We start from the raw sequence: 26,446 nt of genomic DNA on the forward strand, positions 1-26,446 counted from the left end.
ATATATAATTGACAGCATTTCTTAGTTGTAGGTGTACACTGTAATGCTTTAATATATTCATACTATATTGCAAAACGATTACCACAGTAAGTTTAGGATGTCAGCTCCCTACATTTAATCATAGATTTAGAGCATCTGATATTTAGCTTAGGAAGCAACTGTGACAACTTGAAAACACAATTCAAATATAAGGAATACACATTTTAATATATTTGGGAGCAGGTGTAAGAATGGTCTACTTCAATTTTCTTTCTTGTGTGGCACACGCTACCTACACTGCTCTGAGTTAAGCGAGTTGAACTGATCATCTTCCATCAGCATGCCCTGTGATCCTGCAGCTCGCATCTCCTAACGACAGAGATCTCTTGCGCTGTGGGAAAACCTCGTGTAAATACCGGAGGATCACTGTAAAGACGTCTCCTAAAGGGTCGGGAGGACCTCCCTGGGCCACTTCTTGGTTGCTGAGAACCCGACCCGAAGGTCGGCTCGCGAGGCGCCCTCTCTAGCTGCAGGAGCTTGGATCCCGCCATCCGCCCGCCCGCCCGTGGAGAGCGGCGCCCTCTGTCGTCCGGTCGAGGAGGCGGCGCCCTCTCCCGGGAGGCCGGGAACATGGCGGGGCAGCCCGCGACCCCGGCCACACCGTCGCCCAACCGGGACGGAGCAGCGCCCAACGTGGTGGCGCGGATCTCGCAGTGGGCCGACGACCACCTGCGCCTCATCCGGGTACTGCAGGCCGGGCGGTGGTGGGCGCGGGCCGCGCAGCGCCAAGCTGAAGAAGACGCGTCCTGGGGGAGGCCCGGGCAGCGGCGGAGGGCCGCCGGATTGGGGCGGCGTGTGCGGGGCGGCCGGGGCGCGCGGCCTGGCGGGGCTGCCGCGACCCCATCACTGCCTTGACTGTGCTGGGCCCCGGGATGCCTCCGAGGGGAAGCTGCAGCCCAGCGCTGGGCACCAGCGGGGCCATTGGAGCAGTTGGGGAGGGGCGGGCAGTTTGAAAAAGGCGGGGCGTCGCAGGCGACCAGGGGAGAGAAGATTGTGACTAAGCCCTGGTGGTGATTTCTTTGTTTGTAACAAAGAATCAAGGGGGCTGCCTGCTTCGTGGATGGTGTGGAAATTGCTGAAATGGAGGAGTTGGGATAAATGATTTGTTGGGGAAATCTACAGAGCTTTTTGCAAGGTGAAATTGAAGATGCCTGTTAGACTTCTAAAGGAGATGTGTGAACTTGAAGGTGGTCATTAGACTTCCCAACGTAGCTTAGGTGTTCTAGGCAACTGGATACAGGAGTCATGTCTTGAAGGGAGATCAGAACGGGAATCTGGGAGTGGGCTGCATAATACCTTAAGTATTTAAAGTGTAAATAAACCTTATAGTATTTTAGTATTATTATAGAAAACTTCTAGTATTCAAAGCTTGGATGACTTCGAGCGAGTCAGAAAAGCTCCTGAAAAAGCTCTAGGACTGAGACCTGAGGGCCTCTCTAACATTTAGAATTTGGAGAGTGAAAAGGAGATAAGCAAAGATTCGGAGGGAACAGACAGAGGGGAAGAGGAATATCAGGAAAACCAAGTGTGCTAGAAGCCAAATGAAGAGATTGTTTTCAGATGGGAGAATTCTGCTGGGAAGTTGAGTAGGCTCATTATGTTTGCAAATACTTGGCAGCCAAAGTGCCAGGACCATGTCTATTTTCACTCACCATGACTGCAGCTCAATGCTGAGACCGCAGCTCTCTCACCTACAGCTCAGTCCTGAGAACAGTGCCTGCCACTTATGTTAAACATAAATATGTTTAACATTAATGAATTGTATACATATATATGTGTGTATGTATACACAGAAACACGGATGTTAATTGACAAGGCCTTGGTTCTTCCAATTAAGCAGGAAGAGATGCACTGGTTAATTTCAAATAAAAAAATAACCTCATCAGGATTGGGAGAGGAAACAGTATGTAAATTAGTGTATGGATGTTTTATTCCAAATAATCCAATCACAGAATGTACTCTTGTATATATATATATACAATACATATAATCATCTCTTATATGCTTAGTTGTGTTTATTGAAGGAAAGCACGTTAGATTACCACTGTTGGTGAGGGAGTTGCAGGATCCTTATTAATTAAACTTTAGATCAATTTCAGTTTAAATGAAATACATTGCTATGATTTTCCTGACTGTTTGCCTCATCTGTTTCCCAAGTGCTGTGTTTTATGGTATCAGTAATAAAGTTTTCTACTAAATACTTTAATTCCACCTGCAGACTTAGGGTTATGGAGTTCCTATGGGTCTTGCAGAAAAAGTATTAATAATTAGACTGATTCATTCAAGGGACTCATGGTTAAAGCAATACAATCAATAGAAAACAGTACGGTATTATATATATAATTACTGTGTGTACCAGATTGGGAGAAAAAGGGGAAGATTAATGGGTGGTGGGCAGTTGGTTTTTTTGGAAGAAGTGGGCCTTAGTTGAAGGATAAGCCTTATTTGAGAAGTTAGGTATAAGGGATGACTTTTTTTCCTGCCTTCTATTTAGTACTTTCAGTATTGTGAATAATAATTAGAATTAATCATAAAATCTCTTTCTAAAGAACATCAGCACTGTAATGGCCATGGCCGGAGTAATGTTACTTCTAAGAAGTGTTCGACTGGTAAGTTAAAAAATTAAGACATTATGATAAGCACTAGACAGTTAGTTTCTCTCACTTCAGATGATTTTTATCTTAACATGGGTATCATTTTGTTATTCATATTAGAAGCTTTTAGATAACATTTTAGAACAGTGAACATACTTTAAGATGTTGGTTTAAAAATAACACATCCACAGGGTTTTATGGAAAGAATCGCACAACCTGTCTTTCCATAATGACTTTTCTTCATACTTGAAATAAATAATCACTAAATTTGCATTTCAGATGCTGAAGAATATCTCAAAAATGTTTTCTGTAGCGGTTTTAGGTTTAAATTGAATTATGTCCCTTTGAACTAAATAATTTATGCTTATTTAGTGTGTTTTTTTGCCCTTTCAAAAAGTATTTTAATAACAGACATTTTGGAAATGTATTTGATAATTCAGGATTTACAAGTACTTTTAATATACCTGATTGTTGTCATAGGATGTCATTTCAGTGTCATACTGGAATAGATATATTGCTTCTGTATATATTTATTTCCTATACTTATCTCTATATTGTTTTGTATTATCATTGACTACACCTTGTTACCATACTACATTTTTTCCAACTGTTGCCTTTACACCCAGACTCCGATTTCAGAACTTTTGTCTTTTTTTCCTTCTTTTTTTCTTTAATGCCTTGAACTCACTTTTTTAAAGCTGAGATGTAATTGTCCTCCAGCGCTGCCTAGGTTTAAGGTGTCCAGTATAATGATTTGACTTACATACCTCAGGAAATGATTACCACAGTAAGTTCAGTGAACCTCCATCATCTCATATAGATACAAAATTAAATAAACAGAAAACAATTTTTTTCCTTGTGATGAGAACTCTTAGGATTTACTTTCATGTATAACAACTTTCATGCATAACATACAGTATTGTAAATTATATTACTCATGTTGTACATTACACCCCTAGTATTTATTTATCTTATAACTGGAAGTTTGTATCTTTCAAGTTCTCCCTTCCTCCATCTCCTACCTCTCATAACTGGAAATCTGATATGATTTTTTATGAGTTTGTTTTTGAAGTAAAATTGACCTACAACACTATGTTATTTCCTGTTACACAACATAGTGATTTGATATTTCTATACATTTCAAAATGATCACAAGTCTGTCACTCTACAGAAATTCTGCATAATTACTGACTGTATTCTCCATGCTGTATGCTTCCTACCTGTGACTCACTTATTTTATAACTAGTCCCATAAAGACTTTGTAGTGTACTTGCTAAGAGCAGGAATACTTTCCTCCATAATCACATTAATATTTTTGCATCTAATAAATTTAACAATTTCTAAAATCCAGTTAACATTCATATTTATCTCCTGAAAATATCCTTTGTAGCTGTTTTTTCTCCCAGTCTTAAGTTTCAGTCAAGGATCATGCACTGTATTTGGTTGTCATGTCTCTTTGGTCTCCTTCAGTCTAGACTTTTATGCCCACTTTAATTTTTGTCTCTCATGACACTGTGATTTTGATGAGGCCGAGTTAGTCTTAGAGAATCTCCTACAGTCTGGATTTGTGTTTCCTCCGTAGATTTAGTGTGAACAAGAAGGTGATGGAGTATGCTGCTTCCTGTTATGCTGCATCAGGAGACTCACAGTGTCTGTCTGTCTAGACACATCTAACATAATTAATAACCTCTTAGCATCATCTAATATCCAGACAATGTTAAGAATTCTTTGATTGTTTCAATGGTGTCTTTTTTAAAAAAAGTAGGTGATCTGTTCAAAGCAGGATTCTAATGGTCCATATATTGTATTTGTTATATCTGTCTCATTTATTTTATAACAGTCTATACTCCCACTCGTTTTTTTTTTCCCCATAAGCCATTTATTTTTTTAGAATAACCAATTCATTTATCCCATTATTAATGTTCCACATTCTGGATTTGTCTGCTATAATGTTTTTCTTGTTTGGAAAAAAATTTTTTTAATGTTTAGACCAACTTTACTATCTTAGAAAGTTGGTTGCTAATTTATCCTTCTGCCTGTTATGAGGCTCTCACCCAGCCATGCTTATGAATTAAGTTTGTTTCTATAGTACTGTTAATATGAAAGACACAGGTATAAAATGTTGAGTAACTCCAAGGTGTTAGGTATTTAAATAAATTCCTAATGTTGGCCTTTTTGGAGGGGAACAATTTCTCCTATGAGATTGAAAAATGAGGGCAAGAAACTTGTTGATTAGTAGTCTAACTTAAATTGCCTCAATTTTGGCTAGGTTCTCCCAGGAGTTGCTGCTATTGCTGTTTAGTTGCTAAATTGTGTCCAACTCTTTGTGACCCCAATGGACTATAGCCTGCAAGGCTCCTGTGTCTGTGGCATTTCCCAGGCAAGAATACTGGAGTGGGTTGCCATTTCCTTCTCCATCTCCCAGAGTACCTGTATGAATAGATAGTGCATTTATAGAATGAGATAGTAACTTAACCAGTAAGATAGTAAGTTTAACCAGATTTGTGTAGTGCCAGGCACAGCTGTACGCTCACTGCTTCTTGATAAATTGTGTCACATTTTAAGGATGTAAGCTTTTTTAAAAGTTAGGAGTCTGTTTAATGTTCTCTATATAGTAGTCTCAAATAGTAAAACAATGACTAAAGGTTTCTAAATAATGTGCTTATAAACACTTCTGTTAAGTCTTTTAAAAATATTAATATAAAATTAAGAACCAAATTAAAAATATTCAGTGGTTATTATGTCTTCTTTAGAGAAGAAATGTTTAGAGAATATAACATGCTTAATTTTAAAATGAAAATAGTAATAAAATGTTATACTTTTCTCCTTGTAAATCAACAGACATCAAAATTCACACGTTCTTCAGATATTCCAGTAGAATTTATAAGAAAGAATGTTAAACTACGAGGCCGACTACGCCAAATAACTGAGAATGGTTTAGAGATTGAACATATTCCCATTGCTTTACCTGTTATATCTTCATGGAGAAGTAAGTAAGGCACAAAAATAATAGCACTAAATAACTATTTTAAAGTTCCTTTATTAGAAGTTATTTTTAAAATAGCAAAAAAAAGTCATTTTAATTTTTAATAACTCTCCGTTGTCTATGAGAGAAAGTCCAAACTCTTAACTTACACAAATGAACATTTATTTATTTTTTATTTAATTAATTAATTTATTTTAATTGGAGGCTAATTACTTTAAAATATTGTGGTGGTTTTTGCCATATATTCACATGAATCAGCTATGGGTGTACATGTGTTTCCCATCCTGAACCTCCCTCATACCTCCCTCCCCATCCCATCCCTCAGGGTCATCTCAGTGCACCAGCCCTGAGCACCCTGTCTCATGCATCAGACCTGGACTGGTGATCTGTTTCACATATGATGATATATTTGTTTCAATGCTATTCTCTCAAATCATCCCACCCTTGCCTACTCCTACAGATTCCAAAAGTCTGTTCTGTACATCTGTGTCTCTTTTACTATCTCACATATAGGGTCATTGTTACCATCTTTCTAAATTCAATACAGTAACTCCAATATATGGAGTTTTCTTTCTGACTTACTTCGCTCTGTATAATAGGCTCCAGTTTCATCTACCTCATTAGAACTGATTTAAATGCATTCTTTTTAGTAGCTGAGTAATATTACATGAAATTAAAAGACGCTTGCTCCTTGGAAGGAAAGTTATGACCAACCTAGAGAGCATATTAAAGAGCAGAGACATTACTTTGCCAGCAAAGGTCCATCTAGTCAAGGCTATGGTTTTTCCAGTAGTCACTATGGATGTGAGAGTTGGACTCTAAAGAAAGCTGAGCGCCAAAGAATTGATGCTTTTGAACTGTGGTGTTGGAGAAGACTCTTGAGAGTCCCTTGGACTGCAAGCAGATCCAACCAGTCCATTCTGAAGGAGATCAGCCCTGGGATTTCTTTGGAAGGAATGATGCTAAAACTGAAACTCCAGTACTTTGGCCACCTCACGCGAAGAGTTGACTCATTGGAAAAGACTCTGATGCTGGAAGGGATTGGGGGCAGGAGGAGTAAGTGACGACAGAGGATAAGATGGCTGGATGGCATCACTGACACAATGGACATGGCTTTGGGTGGATTCCGGGAGTTGGTGATGGACAGGGAGGCCTGGCATGCTGCAGTTCATGGGGTCGCAAAGAGTTGGACACAACTGAGCAACTGAACTGAACTGAATATTCCATTGTGTATATGTACCACAGCTTTCTTATCCATTTGTCTGCTGATGGACATCTAGGTTGCATCCATGTCCTGGCTATTGTAAACAGTGCTGCAGTGAACATTGGGGTACGCATGTTTCTTTCAATTCTGGTTTCCTCGGTGTGTATGCCCAGCAGTGGGATTGCTGGGTCATATGACAGTTCTATTTCTGGTTTTTTAAGGAATCTCCACACTGTTCTCCATAGTGGCTGTACTAATTTTCATTCCTACCAACAGTGTAAGAGGGTTCCTTTTTCTCCACACCCTCTCCAGCATTTATTGTTTGTAGACTTTTTGATAGCAGCCATCCTGACTGGTGTGAGATGGTACCTCATTGTGGTTTTGATTTGCATTTCTCTGATAATGAGTGATGTTGAGCATCTTTTCATGTGTTTGTTAGCCATCTGTATGTCTTCTTTGGAGAAATGTCTGTTTAGTTCTTTGGCTCATTTTTTGATAAAGTCAGGTATTTTTCTGGAATTGAGCTGCAGGAGTTGCTTGTATATTTTTGAGGTTAATTCTTTGTCAGTTGCTTCATTTGCTATTATTTTCTCCCATTCTGAAGGCTATCTTTTCACCTTGCTTATGGTTTCCTTCGTTGTGCAAAAGCTTTTAAGTTTAATTAGGTCCCATTTGTTTATTTTTGCTTTTATTTCCATTGCTCTGGAAGGAGGGAGGATCCTGCTATGATTTATGTCACAGAGTGTTTTGCCTATGTTTTCCTCTAGGAGTTTTATAGTTTCTGGTCTTACATTTAGATCTTTAATCCATTTTGAGTTTATTTTTGTGTATAGTGTTAGAAAGTGTTCTAGTTTCATTGTTTTACCAGTGGTTGACCAGTTTTCCCAGCACCACTTGTTAAAGAGATTGTCTTTTCTCTACTGTATATTCTTGCCTTCTTTGTCAAAGATAAAGTATCCATAGGTGCGTGGATTTATCTCTGGACTTTCTATTTCGTTCCATTGATCTATGTTTCTGTCTTTGTGCCAGTGCCATACTGTCTTGATGACTGTAGCTTTGTAGTATAGCCTGAAGTCAAGCAGGTTGATTCCTCCAGTTCCATTCTTCTTTCTCAAGATTGCTTTGGCTATTTGAGGTTTTTTGTATTTCCATACAAATTGTGAAATTATTTGTTCTAGTTCTCTGAAAAACACTTTTGGTAGCTTGATAGGGATTGCACTGAATCTATAGATTGCTTTGGGTAGTATACTCATTTTCACTATATTGATTCTTCTGATCCATGAACATGGTATATTTCTCCATCTATATGTGTCATCTTTGATTTCTTTCATCAGTGTTTTATATTTTTCTATATATAGGTCTTTTGTTTCTTTAGGTAGATATATTCCTAAGTATTTTATTCTTTTCATTGCAATGGTGAATGGAATTGTTTCCTTAACTTCTCATTCTGTTTTCTCATTGTTACTGTATAGGAATGCAAGGGATTTCTGGGTGTTGATTTTATATCCTGAAACTTTACTATAGTCATTGATTGGCTCTAGTAATTTTCTGGTGGGGTCTTTAGGGTTTTCTATGTAGAGGATCATGTCATCTGCAAACAGTGAGAGTTTTACTTCTTCTTTTCTAATTTGTACTCCTTTTATTTCTTTTTCTTCTCTGATTGCTGTGGCTAAAACTTCCAAAACTATGTTGAATAGTAGTGGTGAGAGTGGGCATCCTTGTCTTGTTCCTGACTTTAGGGGAAATGCTTTCAATTTGTCGCCATTGAGGATAATGTTTGCTGTGGGTTTATTATATATGGCTTTTATTATGTTGAGGTATGTTCCTTCTATTCCTGCTTTCTGGAGGGTTTTTATTATAAATAGATGTTGAATTTTGTCAAAGGCTTTCTCTGCATCTATTGAGATAATCATATGGTTTTTATCTTTCAGTTTGTTAATGTGGTGTATCACATTGATTTGTGAATATTGAAGAATCCTTGTATCCCTGGGATAAAGCCCACTTGGTTATGATGTATGATCTTCTTAATATGTTGTTGGATTCTGTTTGCTAGAATTTTGGTAAGGACTTTTGCATCTATGTTCATCAGTGATATTGGCCTGTAGTTTTTTTTTTTGTGGCATCTTTGTCTAGTTTTGGTATTAGGGTGATGGTGGCCTTATAGAATGAGTTTGGAAGTTTACTTTCCTCTGCAATTTTCTGAATGAGTTTGAGTAGGATAGGTGTTAGCTCTTCTCTCAATTTTCGGTAGAATTCAGCTGTGAAGCCATCTGGTCCCAGGCTTTTGTTTGTTGGAAGATTTCTGATTACAGTTTCAATTTCTGTGCTTGTGATGGGTCTGTTAAGATTTTCTATTTCTTCCTGGTTCAGTTTTGGAAAGTTATACTTTTCTAAGAATTTGTCCATTTCTTCCAAGTTGTCCATTTTATTGGCATATAGTTGCTGATAGTAGTCTCTTATGATCCTTTGTATTTCTGTGTTGTCTGTTGTGATTTCTCCATTTTCATGCCTAATTTTGTTGATTTGATTCTTCTCCCTTTTTTTCTTGATGAGTCTGGCTAATGGTTTGTCTATTTTATTTATCTTCTCAAAGAACAACCTTTTAGCTTTGTTGATTTTGGCTATGGTCTCCTTTGTTTCTTTTGCATTTATTTCTTCCCTAATTTTTAATGATTTCTTTCCTTCTCCTAACCCTGGGGTGCTTCATTTCTTCTTTTTCTAGTTGCTTTAGGTGTAGAGTTAGGTTATTTATTTGATTTTTCTCCTGTTTCTTGAGGTAGGCTTGTATTGCTATGAACCTTCACCTTAGCACTGATTTTACTGAATCCTATAGGTTTTGGGTTGTTGTGTTTTCATTTTCATTCATTTCTATGCATATTTTGATTTGTTTTTTGATTTCTTCTGTGATTTGTTGGTTATTCAGAAGTATGTTGTTTAGCCTCCATATGTTTGTATTTTTAATAGTTTTTTTCCTGTAGTTGACATCTGATCTTACTGCATTGTGATCAGAAAAGATGCTTGAGATGATTTCAATTTTTTTGAATTTACCAAGGCTAGATTTATGGCCTAGGATATGATCTATCCTGGAGAATATTCCATGTGCACTTGAGAAAAAGGTAAAATTCATTGTTTTAGGGTGAATTGTCCTATAGATATCAATTAGGTCTAACTGGTCCATTATATCATTTAAAGTTTGTGTTTCCTTGCTAATTTTCTGTTTAGTTGATCTATCCATAGGTGTGAGTGAGGTATTAAAGTCTCCCACTGTTATTGTGTTACTGTTAATTTCCCCTTTCATACTTGTTAGCATTTGCCTTACATTCTGTGGTGCTCCTATGTTGGGTGCATATATATTTATAATTGTTACATCTTCTTCTTGGATTGATCCTTTGATCATTATGTAGTGTCCTTCTTTGTCTCTTTTCACAGCCTTTATTTCAAAGTCTATTTTATCTGATATGAGTATTGCTACTCCTGCTTTCTTTTGGTTTCCATTTGTGTGAAATATCTTTTTCCAGCCCTTCACTTTCAGTCTGTATGTGTCCCTTGTTTTGAGGTGGGTCTCTTGTAGACAACATATATAGGTGTCTTGTTTTTGTATCCATTCAGCCAGTCTTTGTCTTTTGGTTGGGGCATTCAACTCATTTACACTTAAGGTAATTATTGATAAGTATGATCCTGTTGCCATTTACTTTGTTGTTTTGGGTTCGAGATTATAAACCTTTTCTCTGTTTCCTGTCTAGAGAAGATCCTTTAGCATTTGTTGAGCTGATTTGGTGGTGCTGAATTCTCTGAGCTTTTGCTTGTCTGTAAAGCTTTTGATTTCTCCTTCATATTTGAATGAGATCCTTGCTGGGTACAGTAATCTGGGTTGTAGGTTTTTCTGTTTCATCACTTTAAGTATGTCCTGCCATTCCCTTCTGGCCTGAAGAGTTTCTATTGAAAGATCAGCTGTTATCCTTATGGGGATCCCCTTGTGGGTTAAATGTTGTTTGTTTTTCCCTTGCTGCTTTTAATATTTGTTCTTTGTGTTTGATCTTCGTTAATTTGACTAATATGTGTGTAGGGGTATTTCGCCTTGGGTTTATCCTGTTTGGGACTCTCTGGGTTTCTTGGACTTGGGTGGCTATTTCCTTCCCCATTTTAGGAAAGTTTTCAACTATTATCTCCTCAAGTATTTTCTCATGGCCTTTCTTTTTGTCTTCTTCTGGGACTCCTATGATTCAAATGTTGGGGCATTTCACATTGTCCCAGAGGTCACTGAGGTTGTCCTCATTTCTTCTAATTCTTTTTTCTTTTTTCCTCTCTGCTTCATTTATTTCCACCATTCTATCTTCCACCTCACTTATCCTATCTTCTGCCTCAGTTATTCTACTGTTGCTTCCCTCCAGAGTGCTTTTGATCTTAGTTATTGCATTATTCATTATTGATTGACTCTTTTTTATTTCTTCTAGGTCCTTGTTAAACTTTTCTTGCATCTTCTCAATCCTTGTCTCCAGACTATTTATCTGTAACTCTATCTTGTTTTCAAGATTTTGGATCATTTTTACTATCATTATTCTGAATTCTTTTTCAGGTAAGCTCCCTATCTCCTTCTCTTTTGTTTTGTTTGGTGGGCTTTTATCATGTTCGTTTACCTGCTGAATATTTCTCTGCCTTTTCATCTTGTTTAGGTTGCTGTGTTTGGGGTGACCTTTCTGTATGCTGGAAGTTTGTGGTTCCTCTTTATTGTGGAGGTTACTCCCTGTGGGTAGGGTTGGACAAGTGGCTTGTCAAGGTTAGGGAAGCTTGCATTGGTGTTCTGGTGGTGCAGCTGGATCTCTTCTCTCTGGAGTGCAATGAAGTGTCCAGTAGTGAGTTTTGAGGTGTCTGTGGGTTTGGTGTGACTTTTGGCCACCTGTATTTTCATGCTCAGGGTTATGTTCCTGCATTGTTGGAGAATTAGCCTGGTATGTCTTGCTCTAAAACTCGTTGGCTCTTGGTTGGAGCTTGGTTTCAGTGTAGGTATGGAGGCTTTTGGATGAGCTTTTGTCGATTAATGTTCCCTGGAGTCAGGAGTTTTCTGGTGTTCTCAGGTTTTGGATTTAAACCTCCTACCTCTGGCTTTCAGTCTTATTCTTACAGTAGCCTCAATTCTTCTCCATCCATACAGCACTGATGATAAAACATCTAGGTTAATGCTGAAAAGATTCTCCACAGTGAGGGACACCCAGAGCAGGTCCCAGAGTTTCATGGAGAAGAGAAGAGGGAGGAGGAAGATATAGGTGACCAGGAGGACAAGAGGGGGAATCCAAAGGGGAGAGAGCAGTCTAGCCAGTAATCAATTCCCTATTTGCTCTCCAAGTCTGGAATACTCAGAGAGGTTCACAGAGTTCCATAGAGAAGAGAAGAGGGAGGAAGGAGATAGAGGTTACCAGGAGGAGAGGAGGGGCAGTCAAAAGGAGAGAGACCAGTCTAGCCAGTGATCAGTTCCCTAAGTGTTCTCCACAGCCTGGAACACCCAAAGATATTCACAGGGTTAAGTAGAGAAGAGAATGGGGAGGGAGGAGATAGAGGTGACCTGGGGGAGAAAAAGGAGAGTCAAAAGGGGAGAGAGCAATTAAGCCAATAATCACACCCCTAAGTAGAAATGGGTACTGAAGATTGGATTCTTAAAGGTATAAAATTGATAACAAATACCAAAAAGCAAAGATTAAAAATCTAGAGTAGAGGTTAGACTCTCAAAAATACAGTATTAAAAAAATAAAATCACAAAAGTTATAAAAAATATATATATATGAAATTTGCTTTAAAAATACGGTCTTTTTTTTGCAAGGTAATAGGTTTTAAAAATGAAAATTAAAGGAGTAATAAAGAACTTAAAAATTAAAAAATGATAATAGTAGAATCTTTGGCTGCAGAGAATATAATCAGTCTGATTTCAGTGTAGACCATCTGGTGATATCCATATGTAGAGTCTTCTCTTGTGTTGTTGGAAGAGGGTGTTTGCTATGACCAGTGCGTTCTCTTGGCAAAACTCTATTAGCCTTTGCCCTGCTTCATTCTGTACTCCAAGGCCAAATTTGCCTGTTACTCCAGGTGTTTCTTGACTTCCTACTTTTGCATTCCAGTCCCCTATAATGAGAAGGACATCTTTTTTGGGTGTTAGTTCCAGAAGGTCTTGTAGGTCTTCATAGAACCATTCAACTTCAGCCTCTTCAGTGTTACTGGTTGGGGCATAGGCTTGGATTACTGTGATATTGAATGGTTTGCCTTGGAAAGGAACAGAGATCATTCTGTCGTTTTTGAGATTGCATCCAAGTACTGCATTTCAGACTCTTTTGTTGACCATGATAGCTACTCCATTTCTTCTAAGGGATTCCTGCCTGCAGTAGTAGATATAATGGTCATCTGAGTTAAATTCACCCATTCCAGTCCATTTTAGTTCGCTGATTCCTAGAATGTTGATGTTCACTCTTGCCATCTCCTGTTTGACCACTTCCAATTTGCCTTGACTCATGGACCTGACATTCCAGGTTCCTATACAATATTGCTCTTTACAGCATCGGACCTTGCTTCTATCACCAGTCACATCTACAACTGGGTATTGTTTTTGCTTTGGCTCCATCCCTTCATTCTTTCTGGAGTTATTTCTCCACTGATCTCCAGTAGCATATTGGACACCTACTGACCTGGGGAGTTCCCCTTTCAGTATCCTATCATTTTGCCTTTTCATACTATTCATGGGGTTCTCAAGGCAAGAAAACTGAATTGGTTTGCCATTCCCATTCTGTCAGACCTCTCCAACATGACTCTCCCATCTTGGGTGGCCCCACACAGCATGGCTTAGTTTCATTGAGTTAGACAAGGCTGTGGTCCGTGTGATCAGATTGGCTAGTTTTCTGTGATTATGGTTTCAGTGTGTCTGCCCTCTGATGGAGAAGCTCTATACAGTCAGCAAAAACAAGACTGGGAGCTGACTGTGGCTCAGATCATGAACTCCTTATTGCCAAATTCAGATTTAAATTGAAGAAACTGGGGAAAACCACTAGACCATACAGGTATGACCTAAATCAAATCCCTTATGATTATACAGTGGAAGTGAGAAATAGATTTAAGGGACTAGATCTGATAGACAGAGTGCCTGATGAACTATGGATGGAGGTTCGTGACATTGTACGGGAGACAGGGATCAAGACCATCCCCATGGAAAAGAAATGCAAAAAAGCAAAATGACTGTCTGAGGAGGTCTTACAAATAGCTGTGAAAACAGAAGCGAAAAGCAAAGGAGAAAAGGCAAGATATAAGCATCTGAATACAAAGTTCCAAAGAATAGCAAGGAGAGATAAGAAAGCCTTCCTCAGCGATCAATGCAAAAAATAGAGGAAAACAATAGAATGGAAAAGACTAGAGATCTCTTCAAGAAAATTAGAGATACCAAGGGAACATTTCATGCAAAAATGGGCTCAATAAAGGACAGAAATCGTATGGACCTAACAAAAGCAGAAGATATTAAGAATAGGTGGCAAGAATACACAGAACAATTGTACAAAAAAGATCTTCACAACCCAGATAATCACGATGGTGTGATCACTCACCTAGAACCAGACATCCTGGAATGTGAAGTCAAGTGGGCATTAGAAAGCATGAGTACAAACAAAGCTAATGGAGATGATGGGATTCCAGTTGAGCTCTTTCAAATCCTGAAAGATGATGCTGTGAAAGTGCTGCACTCAATATGCCAGCAAATTTGGAAAACTCAGCAGTGGCCACAGGACTGGAAAAGGTCAGTTTTCATTCCAATCCCAAAGAAAGGCAATGCCAAAGAACACTCAAACTACAGCACAATTGCACTCATCTCATACGCTAGTAAAGTAATGCTCAAAATTTTCCAAGCCAGGCTTCAGCAGTACGTGAACCGTGAACTTCCAGATGTTCAAGCTGGTTTTAGAAAAGGCAGAGGAACCAGAGATCAAATTGCCAACATCCGCTGGATCAATGAAAATGCAAGAGAGTTCCAGAAAAACATCTATTTCTGCTTTATTGACTATGCCAAAGCCTTTGACTGTGTGGATCACAATAAACTGTGGAAAATTCTTCAAGAGATGGGAATACCAGACCACCTGACCTGCCTCTTGAGAAACCTGTATGCAGGTCAGGAAGCAACAGTTAGAACAGGACATGGAACAACAGACTGGTTCCAAATAGGAAAAGGAGTACGTCAAGGCTGTATATTGTCACCCTGCTTATTTAACTTCTATGCAGAGTACATCATGAGAAACACTGGGCTGGAAGAAGCACAAGCTGGAATCAAGATATTTCTCAAGCCGGAAGAAATATCAATAACCTCAGATATGCAGATGACACTACCCTTATGGCGGAAAGTGAAGAGGATCTAAAAAGCCTCTTGATGAAAGTGAAAGAGGAGAGTGAAAAAGTTGGCTTAAAGCTCAACATTCAGAAAACTAAGATCATGGCATCTGGTCCCATCACTTCATGGCAGATAGATGGGGAAACAGTGGAAACAGTGTCAGACTTTATTTTGGGGGGCTCCAATATCACTGCAGATGGTGATTGCAGCTGTGAAATTTGAAGACGCTTACTCCTTGGAAGGAAAGTTATAACCAACCTAGATAGCATATTGAAAAACAGAGATATTACTTTGCCAACAAATGTCCGTCTAGTCAAGGCTGTGGTTTTTCCAGTGGTCGGTCATGTATGGATGTGAGAGTTGAACTGTGAAGAAAGCTGAGCGCCAAAGAATTAATGCTTTTGAACTGTGGTATTGGAGAAGACTCTTGAGAGTCCCTTGGACTGCAAGGAGATCAAACCAGTCCATCCTAAAGGCGATCAATCCTGGATGTTCATTGGAGGGACTGATGCTGAAGCTGAAATTCCAATATTTTGGCCACCTCATGCGAAGAGTTGACTCATTGGAAAAGACTCTGATGCCGGGAGGGATTGGGGGCAGGAGGAGAAAGGGACGACAGAGGATGAGATGGCTGGATGGCATCACCGACTCGATGGACATGAGTTTGAGTGAACTATGGTAGTTGGTGATGGACAGGGCAGCCTGGCGTGCTGTGATTCATGGGGTCGTAAAGAGTTGGACACGACTGAGCGACTGAACTGAACTGAATAGTAGAATATGTCTAGGAATTTCTCTGGAGGTGTTGAGGGCAATGGGGTCAGTTCAGTTTCAGATAGGTCCTTGTTCCAGCTTATACTTCTCAAGGTCTATATGTCCCTTCCAATGTAGCCAATGCTAACTACAGGGTTTTAATCTGTTGCACCTGTCACTTCCAAAGTGGTTCCCTCTTGTTTGTTTATTTTGGCTTCCTCTGTTTGCAAGTGTCTTAAGTATCTAACTTCTGCCCTGACACAAGGGGGCGAAAGTGGTCATTTATTTAGGCTTACTTGTTCAGTTGTGCTGTGGGGAGGCTGGAACACTGCAAACAAATATCACTGGCGTGTGTGGGGAGTGCTTGCAGTGACTTGGCCACACTGGGTTTGTCCGCATTGATGGTGTGTGTGCTTTCCCAGTCTACACTGCTCAGGCTCCAGGTTGCTCTGCAGGGGAACTGTCTAAGGTGGGCCCTGGGTTGTGTGCACTTCCTATGTCTAAGCCACTCAGGTTCAGGTTCTTGGGTACTCCACAAAGGCACAGACTCAGTTGGGCCAGTGTTTTGTGCCCTTCCCAGGTCCGAGCAGCTCAGGCGACCAGGTGCTTGTCGAGCGCACACTGCCTGTGTCGGTGCGTCTTATCATCTCCCCTGTCCCAGCTGCTCGGTTTCCTGGGTGCACAGCGGAAGTGCCATTTCAGGTGTGCTGTGTGTCTCCTCTGTGGAGCTGATCTCTGGCTGTGACCCCCTTGGCGGATGTCAACAGTCCAGGATCCCAGGAAGACTTGGTTAGCAACTGGGAGCCTGCTCGCAGTTTGGTAGAGGATGCCGTCTCTGGGGCCAAGTTTGCCCCTTGCCTTCTGGCTCTGGCTGGTGTCCGCCTGCCTGCCTGCCTCCGGCGGGGATGGGCCGGTCCACTGCTGGCTAGCTCTCCTCTGGTATTCGCTCAGTCCTTTGTTCTGTGAGTGGCCTGGCAGTGCTTTAGGTTAGAGGTTTTTGTGGGAAAGTTCTCTCTCTCTCTCTGCTCTTTGTTTTTTTTCTCTCTGGCTATCCCACAGTTTGGGTTGCTATCTCACGTTAGCTCCCTCAGATTGCCCTCAGGGCATTCAGGCCCGGTCCTTACCCTAAGCAGTGCAGCCTGAGCCTCGCTGTTCAGCCCCCGTTTGCTGGTGGCAGATGCAAGTGTCTGGGGTACTTCTTCACTGGGAGTTGCTGTTAGGGGCATAATCTGTGGGTTTTATTTATTTATTTTTTCCTCCCAGTTATGCTGCCCTCTGAGATTCCAAAACTCCCCAGGATGGGTCTCTGTCCCTAAATCTTTTGTCTCTCTTTTTATCTTTTATATTTTGTCCTACCTCCTTTCGAAGATAATGGATTGCCTTTCTGGGTGCCTGGTGTCCTCCGCCAGTGTTCAGAAGTTGTTTTGTGGTATATGCTCAGCGTTCAAATGATCTTTTGATGAATTTGTGGGGGAGAAAGTGGTCTCCCCGTCCTATTCCTCCACCATCTTAGGACTGCCCCCCACAAACGAACTATTTAATTTGGTTCCAGATTTCTTTTCTTCCTTCCCTCCTTTTTTCACTTAGCTACTCAGGCGTTCAAACATTTATTCCACAAATACTGAACATATATTATGTTCTAGGTCCTAGCTAGCTGTACATGCTGAGTGAAACAAACAAGACCACTCTACCCCTTGGAGCTTACAGTCCAGGTGGAAGATGGGCAACAAAAAAATGAAAAATTGTCCTAAGGGCTATGAAGAAAAGGATCAGGGTGTAGGATGAGCATTACTGGAGCTTTTATGAAGAGGGAATCCACATATATGGTGGTCAGAGAAGGCCTCATTAGAGGCCTGGAGAATGGGAAGGAGCTGGCTAGGAAGAACATGCGTGGGGATGAGCCCAGCTCTTTTGGTAAGGCACGTGAAGGCTCATGTGGCTGGAGCATAGGGAAGAAGGGGACAAGAGACACCAAAGAGGTTGGAGAATTGGACAGAGTCCAGAGCTTGCTGCTGCAATTCCCTTTTCTCCCTGCTTCTCAGCAAAGACCACAGCCACACAGACCTTCCTGCTGCTTCCATGTGTTCTCATGCCTGGGCATAGATCTTTTCCAAGTGCCTGAGCGTCTGTGGATTCTTTTTGTTTGTTTTTTCTCTTTTTCTTTACTATGTGGCGTGTGTCATCTTAGTTCCCCAACTAGGAATTGAACCTGTACCCCCTCCACTGCAAGCATGGAGTCTTAACCACTGGACCACCAGGGAAGTCCCAGTCTGTGGATTCTTTAGGATCTAGCTCAAACTTCAGCTCTTTTGTGAAGCTCTCCTTAACTTCCAAGCAGAACTGGCCTCTTTCTTCCCTATGCCCCAAGCAATTTATACATACTGCAATTACAGTACTAAAACACATTTTCCTGTAATTACGTATCTAGGTTTACATCCTTCTATTGAACTATGAGCCCCTAGTGGGCAGGGAACTTTTCTTATCTAATTATTCACGGTCCCTAGAAAAATAATTTTTAGCCAACAGAGACTTGGCAAAATTGTCAAATGATTTAATTGAGTCATATTTAAAGATCTCCTTAATATTAATTAATTTAATGTTTTAAAGAAAGTTCTTATTTCTTTACCCTGAGATGAATGAATCTCACTCTTCAATTGACATATGGCTATAAAGGAATAAGGTTGATTTTTTTTCTCTCAAGCACACCTGACATGATTGATTTTATTTCTTAACAAATCAAGCAGAACTTACACAGCTTACAACAGTCATTTGAATGACTGTTGTTCCCTAAAGAAAGATTACTTGGGATGTTTATTTGTTGGCCATTTCAGCTCTAAGCATGGTTTATACTTCTAAGTTGTTGTAATAATGCAGTAGTAATTTAAATCTCTCCTGTCGGAAATAGTGATGATTTTTTAGTGCTTAGACAGCAAGGCCATCACTTGTGATTGTCCAGCTGGTGCATTGCACAGCTCCAGGGTTGGTATTCACTGGGTATCTGTCCTGAAAGGTGTGCACTGCCACAGCACTCTAATTGCTATATTAGAGTGCTATAATTGCTATAATATTATTATTAGTGTATTATTAGTATATACATCAAATAATAATGTTTGTCAACTTGGTACAATCAAAATTTTAAAGCTAAAAGGAAACTTACTTCCCCTACTTATTTTAATATTTTCTATAGAAGTTAAAGGTCATGTGTGCAGCCATCTCCCTAACAGTTGATGGAACTAAAGATAGAAAATAGATTCTTTGCTACCCAGTCCACAACTTTGTGTATAGAGTTGCAAAAATTAAAGAAACAGACACACTGACAGATGCTAACCAGTACAAATGTAATGATAGTGTTAATACTTTTTATAACTGACATAAATTGTTCATTAAAAAAAATATTTATTTATTTGGCTACGTCAAGTCTTAGTTGCGGTATGCAGACTCTAGTTGAGGCATGCAGGCTTAGTTTGTCCCACTTAGTCACGTGGGATCTTAGATCCCTGACCAGGGATCGAACCTGTGTCCCCTGCATTGCAAGGCAGGTTCTTACCAGAGAAGTCCCCAAATTGTTCATGTTAAAGAGATCAATTTGCATTTACATTGGTTAAACCTGATTACCTATAAAACAGTTATAGAATCTAGAAGTTGCTTTCCAAGCACTATTTTGAATGACATAATAAGATGTTAGAGCATAATCTTGTTCATTTAAGAATAGCTATTAATTGAAAGCTCCTTACGTTCCTTTCACTGTTTTTACTACCTGGTCTATAGGATAGAGATGGACTTTTGATTTTATTGTAAGGAGGGCTAAGATTCAGGCCCCCCAGATTGAGGCCATTCTAACCAAATGGTTGGGCTCAGATAACTACATCAGAGTAGTCTGTATGGTGTAGTTGAATGTGTTTGGTGTAGAGAGCTTGTGTTCTGTTTCCGATTCAGCCAATGGTTTCCACCACTATCAAACAAGAGAATCGTCACATTTCCAAGACTCCTTCCTCATGACTATTCTGTGATATCCTTGCCTTCCATGATCTTATCTTTGGTTTATATGATGAGGCAAACACACAGAGTTAAAAATTTTTATGAAGTGAAACTCTTAGAACACTTCATTTCTTCAGTAGATATTTACTGAAGACCTGCTCTATTGCTGCAGTTTCAGTATACAGTGGCAAACGATGGATGTGAGCCTACGGTAGTCAGAAAACCTGCAGTCTAGTGATACTATTTCAAAGCTTCTCCTATTCCTAATAGTAAATTTTACCATTTACCTAATGGTAAAAACTAATATTTTTGATATATGTGATATACCTATCTCATGAAATTGTCTACTGTCATGAATCCGTTTATAATATTTATTTATTCAGTCATTTATTATTTCTGTTGTGCGGTTGTGGAATCTGAGTTCCCAGACCAGAGGCTGAACCCAGGCTTCCATAATGAAAGTGCAGAATCCTAGCTGCTAAACCACCAGGGAACTTCCTGATTTTTAATATTCTATAAATCTAGGGGATGAATCAGTTGTTTTGGGATCAAGTACTATCTTTCTAAAAACCTTAGGAATATTAAGTTGTGAAGTTTCCTACCCATCTGATAGAACATAAATGTAACAAAGTCCTTAGTGGTGGTTTACGTGAGTATTCATCTTATGTCTGCAGTTTTCTCCAGGTGCCCATGGTCTTTCCCTTACTTGACATGCTCACTTCCCATTCCTCCCTGTGCCTCTCTCTGTTCATTCTGCAAAACCCAAGCTGTACACTTTTCATGGAGTGCTGTTGGGCTCCTCCACTGGAGCCCGTTTTGCTGTACCCTTATAATCCTTGGCATTGTGTCTTCCTACCCAGTATGAATTAGGTTTTTTAAAAGTATATATGTAAAAGATTTATTGAAGAGCTGGAAAGACAGGGATTCACACAAAGCTAAAATTAGAAATCATAAATATTAAAAGTAACCGCTCCTTTTTCAAGAAAACATCAACTGTTTGGGCAAAAATATTTGATGGATATAACTTACCGTATTCAGTAGATTAGCTTCTGGAAAATTTATGTTTACATTGGTATTGACCATATCATATTTTAAATGCTTAATGGGGACTTTGCTAATTTTAAAGGAATCCCATGACCTTTGCTGAAGTGAAGAATTAGGACATTAATACTCAAGGTTGATAGTGTTGATTAGATTCATGTTTTTGGTCCTAAAGATTTGGTTTTAAAGACTAGAGGATACTTTATTGAAAGACAATTGGTGTTGATGGTGGCATTGAAGGGCTGAAGAGAGGCCTCAGAATCTTTATACTTCCCTTCACTCATTAGGTATTTCATCTGATGATTTCATCTAATCTTTATTATGTGTGTTCTGCTTTAATAAAATTTGTGAATATACTGTATCACAGAGTTTTCTAAGGACATAATCCTCCTACTTATACCTTTTGAAACTTCTCTAACTGAAACTCTAGGACAAGTTTCAAGAAACCCAAGCCTTAAAGAAAATGGTTTTCTATCCTCAAATAATATCATGAGAAACTTCTAGGATATCTTTCTGAACTCAAGTATTACTTTTTCCCTAGCAATTAAATGGACAGACTTTATACTTTCAACTATCAATACTTGTATAAGAGTTTAATATATGTTAAATGTATAATTTCTTTTAAAAAAAGCATTAACTTTTTTTTTTGCCAGCCATTTCCCCTTTTTGGAAAGTTGTAAACTTTTTCTAAAATAAGATCCTATTATTAAAGTTTAATTGGTAAAAATTCTATCCAGAGTTTGCCCAAACAAACTTTCTTAACGCTATGTTGTTGTTCAGTCATGTCTGACTCTGTGACCCTAATGGACTGTAGTACGCCAGGCTCCTCTCAGTTCAGTTGCTCAGTCATGTCTGGCTCTTTGTGACCTGTGAAGTCCAGGCTTCAGTCTGTCAGGCTCCTCTGTCCTCCACTATCTCCCAGAATTTGCTCAAATTCATGTTCATTGAGTCAGTGCTGCTATCTAACCATCTCATCCTCTGCTGCCCCCTTCTCCTGTTGCCCTCAATCTTTCCCAACATCAGGGTCTTTTCCACTGAGTCGGCTTTTCTTATCAGGTGGCCAAAGTATTGGAGCTTCAGCTTCAGCATCAGTCCTTCCAATGAATATTCAGGGTTGATTTCCTTCAGGATTGACTGGTTTGATCTCCTTGCTATCCAAGAGACTCTTCTCCAGCACCACAATTTGAAAGTATCAATTCTTTAGCGCTCAGCCTTCTTTATGGTCCAACTCTCACATCCATACATGACTACTGGAAAAACCATAGCTTTGACTATATAGACCTTATTACTTGGAATATAAATTGATAAAATCCTATCTGGAAATCAGTTTTATAAACTGTATAAAAATAATGTTGACATTAATATTTATTGAGTTGGGAAAACAGCCTCAGTAAATTAAGTGAAAAAGCAGTTTATATGGTTTTATTGATAGTAGGAGCCTATATTATTGAACGACATGACTTGTAGCATTATGTGTATGTGTACATAGAAATAAAGCTGGAAGATTTTTTTTAAAAAAAGGTAAATTGGTTAAACCCCACATCCTGTTCTGGATCTTACTGAAATTAGTTTTTTAAATTATTCCATCTGTTACCTACTTGTATTGTTTTAAAAGACAAGTTGACTATAGAAATAAATGGATCTGCATCTAGAGAGTCTGGGTATTTATAAGTAACATATCCAGTTGCGTTTTGGAGCACAAATGACTTTGGAATTTGCTTTTGCAATTGTGATATTAAAGGTAAACTCTTTTCTACCTAACCTTTTTAGAAGAACCATGCGGCGTTTTGCTGATTAAGTTGGCTGGAGTAGAACTTACTGAAACTGGGAAGGTGTGGTTACAAAAAGAGCTAAAACCTTCCCAAGTACTATGGTTTCAACTTCTTGGAAAGGAGAATTCAGCACTCTTTTGCTACCTTTTAGTGAATAAGGTAAGTAGTGTGAAGAAATAACTAGCAATATTTTATTCTTATTATTTATGCATAAGTGAAAAGTGAACGTGTTAGTCATTCAGTCGTGTCTAACTCTTTGTGACCCCATGGACTGTAGCCCAATATATAAACACATCATTAATTAGAACCTTGATTATATAATGAAACTGGTTTTCTTTTGTCTTTTGTAACTACTACTGCTAGTGATTATATATAAGGAACCATGTTTCATATATAAATTTTTCTATAAAATTTATTATAGAAAATGTTTATATGTTTACTACAGAAAAATAGAAAATTAAGAAAAAGTAAAAAACTTCAAATTATTAATGACTGGCTATTGCTTATTTAAAGAGTATCTTATATATTTATTTATGGACAAGTGTATTATATCACACTTGTTGTAAACCACTTGTTGAGTGTGGTGTCAACTGGTAATTGCAAAGAGCAAGAATGTTTTCTGAAGGTAAATATTGCTCATTCTGGTCCAATACCTTGTAGAAAGGTATGACTTAACATGTAAGTCTTTGAACTCTAAAAGCATTGAGCATATTTAATATTACTGGACATATTTAAATGGAGCCTATTTAAGTACTATTTACTTTAAAAAAAAAAATACTGTTTATGATCCATAGTCAGTCATTGCTTCAGAATTTCCTTACTTTTGTGATTGACCATAGCCATTCTGTAACTGGGAATGCCACAGAGCCTCATTGCTATTGCTCTGTTACTGTCTTGAGTTCTTTGATGTGCCTTCCTCCAAATTTCTTTTGGTGGACGATTACTGAAAAAAGGACATGGAAAAATGAAATAGTTGAAACGTTAATATGAAAGAATTACGAATTGTTTTTTTAACTTACATTATTATGACAGCATTAAGGGTAGTTTTTCTTTTAAAGTTATTTATTATACTACAAGTGAGAATAATCTGAAGAAAAATAATAATCTCACACTAAAGTGATTAGAATGGTAACCATTTTAATTACAAAAAGCTTTCTGAATTAATAGAACACCTAATGAAATCCATTAATTTTTGCATGTCCAGGTCATATTCAGTTCTTTCAAAATAAGAATTATCCAACCTTGATTGGTTGAAGCATCTATATTTAACTAAGTTGATAATACAAAATTATATAAAAGATCCCAAAGGCCTTATTCAAATATTAACTTCTCTTTTAAATTGAGGAGTATGTATTATTTATTCTCAAACCCTGCTATGGAATCATTTTATTCCCATATAAAGGTAGGACTCTGAGTAACCAAGTGGAAGAGCTGGTATTGAAGTCCAGCTCCTTGGGGCTCCTGAGCCTGAACTTTACCTTTTCTGTCATTACCTTATACCAGACTATACGCATATTTCAGTATTTATTTCTGTTGAACTTTTCTGTAGTGTGAGGTTGAATTTTAATTATTCTCATTTTGGTTCAGCTCATTAAATTTAAAAGATTGAGACAAATATGATATACCCTTTAAAACTATTTATTAGCTGCTTATCATCATGTACCAAAAGTTACTGCATTTAAAGAAACAAAAGTTTCCTATATTCTTTTAATCTTAGAAAATGTTTTCTACTTTAAACCTTTAGTTTTCACATTAAAAAATTTTAACTGTGAATTACTTGTCTAATGCAGCTATAAAATTACTAACACCTTGTTAAAATTAATCTTAAGTTAAAATCCCAGAGGGACTGTGGAAACAGCTAAGCAGGATCTCTTTTACACTGTAAATTAGTAAGGGGAAAAAAGTTCCCATTTATCTGGTTTCACTAGGCAGTGAGGTATAACTAAAATTCCTTGAAGTTTGAAGATTCAAGGGCCAGGGCTATTTTTATGTTCATTATTTTATGGGCCATCTTTTAAAAACATTCTTACATGCCAGGCCTTGCTAAACACTGAAATTCTGAACCTAATTTAACAGTTCTGTGATGCTTCAGTCCATTTTGCATTTGTCTACTTTTTAGTTTTGTTAATTTCTTTTGCTGTGGCCTCCTGTCTTTTTCCCTAACTGGTGTGTGCTCCATTCTCTATTCAAACATCAACCAAAAAATCAAAAATCTCTTTTCATACTTTATCGCTTCTACACACTTTTGAGTTAGGTGACCAGTGAGCCTGTGGAGAGCTATGTGTTATAAAAGAGTCAGTTGTCTTTGAGCAAAAGTTTCATCTAGTAATGAAATTCTTGGATTTAACATTAGCTGTTTTAAGCTCTTAAGGACCCCTTTGCATATATATGTATATGTATGTGTGTGTGTAAATATATATATAGTATATTTTGTGGCTATACCACATGCCATATGGGAGCCCTACCAGGGATCAACCCCATGCCCCCTGCAGTGGAAGCACGGATTCTTAACCTTTGTACCACCATGGAAGTCCCATCATTTATATTTTTGACTTTTCTCTGGAGGACTCAAATTGCAGATTGACTGATTTTAAAGTAAATAAGGTACTATGGGTATATTAGTAATTTTATTAAATAATTGGTTTGTGTTATTTTTTATTCAAGGGTAGATTTTTTAGTGTGAGTCTGAATGAAGAAATCCTGAGAAGAGGTCTTGGCAAAACTGTTCTTGTTAAGGGGTTAAGTCATGATTCTAAAATCTACTGGAGAATTCACAGAAATTTACTTAAAGCTGAATTAACAGCCTTAAAAAAAGGAGAAGGAATATGGAAGGAAGACTCTGAAAAAGAAAGTTATTTGGAAAAACTGAAAGGTTCCTGGAGAGAAATATGGAAAAAAGACAGTTATTTAAAAAAAAATGGATCAGATTTCAACTTGAAAAAAGAAAGTTATTATGACAAATTTAAAAGGTCTTATGAAACATGGAAAGAGAACATGAATAACTACTCCTTAATACTGAAGTTCAGAGAGCTTATGAGTCGCATACACTTTCGTAGAAAAGAATGAAATATTCCAAGAGGTCTGGAGGTGACCTACTCCAATAAGAATAAAACGTGTAATTATAATGGATATTTTTCATTGAGTTGAAATGGGAAATTTCCCCAGAAGATCAAAGTTGCATTCTAATGGTATTTAAATATTTAAGAGATGATTCTTTGTACATGTAATATCAGAGTAATGTAAATAAATTGTGATTAATATAGTATGGTTTTAAGAAGAATGAAATACTCCGTAAAAGTTACAGGTTGGGCTTCCCTGGTGGCTCAGTGGTAAAGAATCCGCCTATCAGTGCAGAAAACAACTAAGCCTGTCCAGCACAACTACTGACCTGTACTCTAAAGCCCAGGAGCTGCTACTACTGAATCCCTGCGCCCTAGAGCCTGTGCTCCACAACAGGAGAAGCCACCACAAGGAGAAGCCCGTGAACTACAAATAGAGAAAAGCCTGAGCAGCAATGATGACCCAATGGAGCCAAAAAAAATTTTTTTTATCAGGTTGAAGGAGATATACATATAATGATAGTATATGAAGAGAAAGTTTAACTACTGGCTGTTGTATTATTTTAGTTATTTGGGGCAGCCATATTTAGCTTTTGTTGAAAGACAGTATTTGTTTATTTTGCCGGTTTTTTCAACTTTGATTACTTATAATAAAGGAACTCTTTAGGCAGCA

General features: G+C 38.3%; 1 protein-coding gene across 2 annotated transcripts; it reads left to right on the forward strand.

Annotated features, from left to right (window-relative positions):
* The first annotated feature begins 518 nt into the window (after positions 1-518).
* On the forward strand, positions 519-26,446 carry C1H3orf33 (chromosome 1 C3orf33 homolog). Of its 2 annotated transcripts, none has more exons than XM_006077361.4 (5): positions 519-723; positions 2,589-2,648; positions 5,475-5,622; positions 22,713-22,873; positions 25,379-26,446. In XM_006077361.4, exons 1-5 carry the CDS (start codon positions 610-612, stop codon positions 25,778-25,780), a joined length of 885 nt encoding a protein of 294 aa, XP_006077423.1. In that variant the 5' UTR covers positions 519-609; the 3' UTR covers positions 25,781-26,446. The 2 variants fall into 2 exon arrangements, with proteins under 2 accessions (XP_006077423.1, XP_006077424.1); XM_006077362.4 differs by lacking the exon at positions 519-723 and adding an exon at positions 827-1,174.

The sequence above is a fragment of the Bubalus bubalis genome, chromosome 1 (genome assembly GCF_019923935.1).
Source record: "Bubalus bubalis isolate 160015118507 breed Murrah chromosome 1, NDDB_SH_1, whole genome shotgun sequence".
NCBI lineage: Eukaryota > Metazoa > Chordata > Mammalia > Artiodactyla > Bovidae > Bubalus > Bubalus bubalis.

Bases quoted from the DNA above. Each gene is read 5' to 3' on its own strand.
- C1H3orf33 (XM_006077361.4), top strand. From the start codon at position 610: ATGGCGGGGCAGCCCGCGACCCCGGCCACACCGTCGCCCAACCGGGAC. The intron at 724-2,588 runs GTACTGCAGGCC...CTCTTTCTAAAG, and splicing joins ACCACCTGCGCCTCATCCGG to AACATCAGCACTGTAATGGC. The intron at 22,874-25,378 runs GTAAGTAGTGTG...TTTTTATTCAAG, and splicing joins GCTACCTTTTAGTGAATAAG to GGTAGATTTTTTAGTGTGAG.